The sequence below is a fragment of the Seriola lalandi genome, unplaced genomic scaffold (assembly GCF_002814215.2).
Source record: "Seriola lalandi dorsalis isolate HSWRI2012SDOR001 ecotype SW California unplaced genomic scaffold, Sedor1 jcf7180002054876, whole genome shotgun sequence".
NCBI lineage: Eukaryota > Metazoa > Chordata > Actinopteri > Carangiformes > Carangidae > Seriola > Seriola lalandi.
The window spans coordinates 103,529-105,583 of NW_019525429.1; the positions used below are offsets into that span (position 1 = coordinate 103,529).

Genomic DNA, 2,055 nt, shown 5'->3' on the forward strand with positions numbered 1-2,055 from the left:
ACAAAGTTACAAAGTTCCAGAAGTCCTGACGGCTGGTTTTAAGGCTCAGTTTCTGAATACAGGCTGTGTGCATTTCTCTGTGGACTGAGGCTTTGATACTTTCACAGTATTAATATAGAAGCTAGAGCTGATCTATAATCACACTACACATGGACACAGACCTTTACACTGGAGGAGCTTTAAGTTTATCTTCATACCTCGGAGTCGTAAAGATATGACAGTTATAATAATCGTCCACTGCAGACTGAGGAACTGAACCAAGATGTTGATGTTTCGATATAAAAAGTCTCTGACGTGATTCTGAAAGTTTAAAAACACTTCTTAATGGTTCAACACCTTGATAACTTACGCTCACATCCCTATCACACCTGTGTGCGAGTGTGAAGAAATATTTTCATCTACAGAAACAGACGATGGAGAGCAGATGATTTGCAGCCTGGTTCCTGCAGAGCTCAAAGTTCTCTATAAGTATTTATAAACGTATATGGAGGGAATCTGCCGCTCGCTCCGTCTGTCGGCCGTTTGCTCAGCTTCACCATCTGGCTGCGTTTTCTATCTTCGTCCTCCGTCTCTTCGCTTCTCTCTCATTGTCTGTAGAAACCTCAGAAGAAGAAGTGTTTCTTCAGTTAGGACACATCACAGTGGGCTGTAAATATCTGTGGTTGGTGTTGATGTGGTGGTTCAGACCTTCACTTCACTCTGGAGCCATTTTTTAAATTTATTTCTTTATGACAATGACTCAAAGTTGAATCCTTCCCTCTGCGGCTCGCTGCTGTCTGGATATCTGGACAGCGAATCAGCTGTCCAGATATTAACACGCTGCGTTTGTGTTAATAACAGATTAATTATCAGCCGTTTGTTAGTGTGATTACAGCTTCCTTACAGCTTCGGCTGAATGTTTCCATGTGTTGTTTTCAACACAACTCGACCGTAAACAAGCTGTGAACAGTGAAGCTTTGTGAGCTCGATGATGATGATGATGATGACATTATCCGTCTCCCCATCTCCAGTCCAGCAGCCGGACCCCAATCAGCCTCGGCCGGAGGGGGCGGAGATGATGCCGGTGCGGGGCGAGGCGCTCGGGGTGGTCACTAACTGGCCCCCCTCCCTGGAGGCGGCGCTCCAACGCTGGGGAACCATCTCCCCTAAAGCCCCCTGCCTCACCAGCCTGGACACGGCGGGGAAGCCGCTCTACGTGCTCACATATGGTAACCAGACGCTCAGCGGCTTCACACGCTCCTTTACATCATTTATTGATGAAGCAGAACAGATGATGGTGACGGAGAGAGTTCTGCAGCTGAGAGGAAACTCAACTTTTTAAGAACTTAAAATCTCATCTCTCTCATGTGGTTGATAAAAATGCATGGAGACATTCATCACGCACACATTCACATCAAGTTGTTTTTTTACTTTGTTCCTTTTTCTCTGGGACAAACTTGTGTATTTGATTAAAAAAGAAACAGCTTTTGGACCAGCGGTCGGCGACTGGCGGCCCGCGGGCCAACACCGGCCCTCGAGCTGTGATGTTCTCGCCGCCGTCAAAATAAAACAGTTAATTCAGTAAATATGAAGAATCTGAACAGACATCTGCTTCATTTTGGTCTGTATCAAAAAAAACATTGAAATTCATTCACCAAATGTTTCGAATCAGGGAACATGGACTGTGTTTTCATGTATTTTTAGGTTAATCTGTCATCAAGTACTTAGGAAAATAAAATCTTGTGGAAGAAAAATCTGAGCTCCAGCACAGACAGAACGTTTTTATCAAGGACCTTGACTTTGGATTCTGATGAAGGTCTAAAACAAAAAACGTTGTGTCTTCAGTAAAAACAGATTTTTGTTGTAACGTTATTTATCTTTCCTGTTTCCCCTCCACCTTGTGCGCATTACACAACACTTTCTTTTAATTATAATCTGTAATAAAATAGAAATAATTCTCTGAATGTCAACAGTGACCTCTCACTGGAGACAGTACTCTCATCCTCAAAATAGAAATCCAACAACACACACTCACATCCTGTGAACTCTCCCTCCCTCCCCCCCTCCCCCCCTCTC

The 2,055-nt window shown here is 44.0% G+C and overlaps 1 protein-coding gene across 1 annotated transcript in view; it reads left to right on the forward strand.

Annotated features, from left to right (window-relative positions):
• LOC111671408 (disco-interacting protein 2 homolog C-like) overlaps window positions 1-2,055 on the forward strand; it is a 45,490-nt gene that overhangs the window by 18,849 nt on the left and 24,586 nt on the right. Inside the window, exon 8 of the mRNA XM_087179904.1 lies at window positions 1,011-1,276. Coding sequence (XP_087036030.1) covers window positions 1,011-1,276 — 266 coding nt within the window. The remainder of the gene's footprint in view (window positions 1-1,010; window positions 1,277-2,055) is intronic.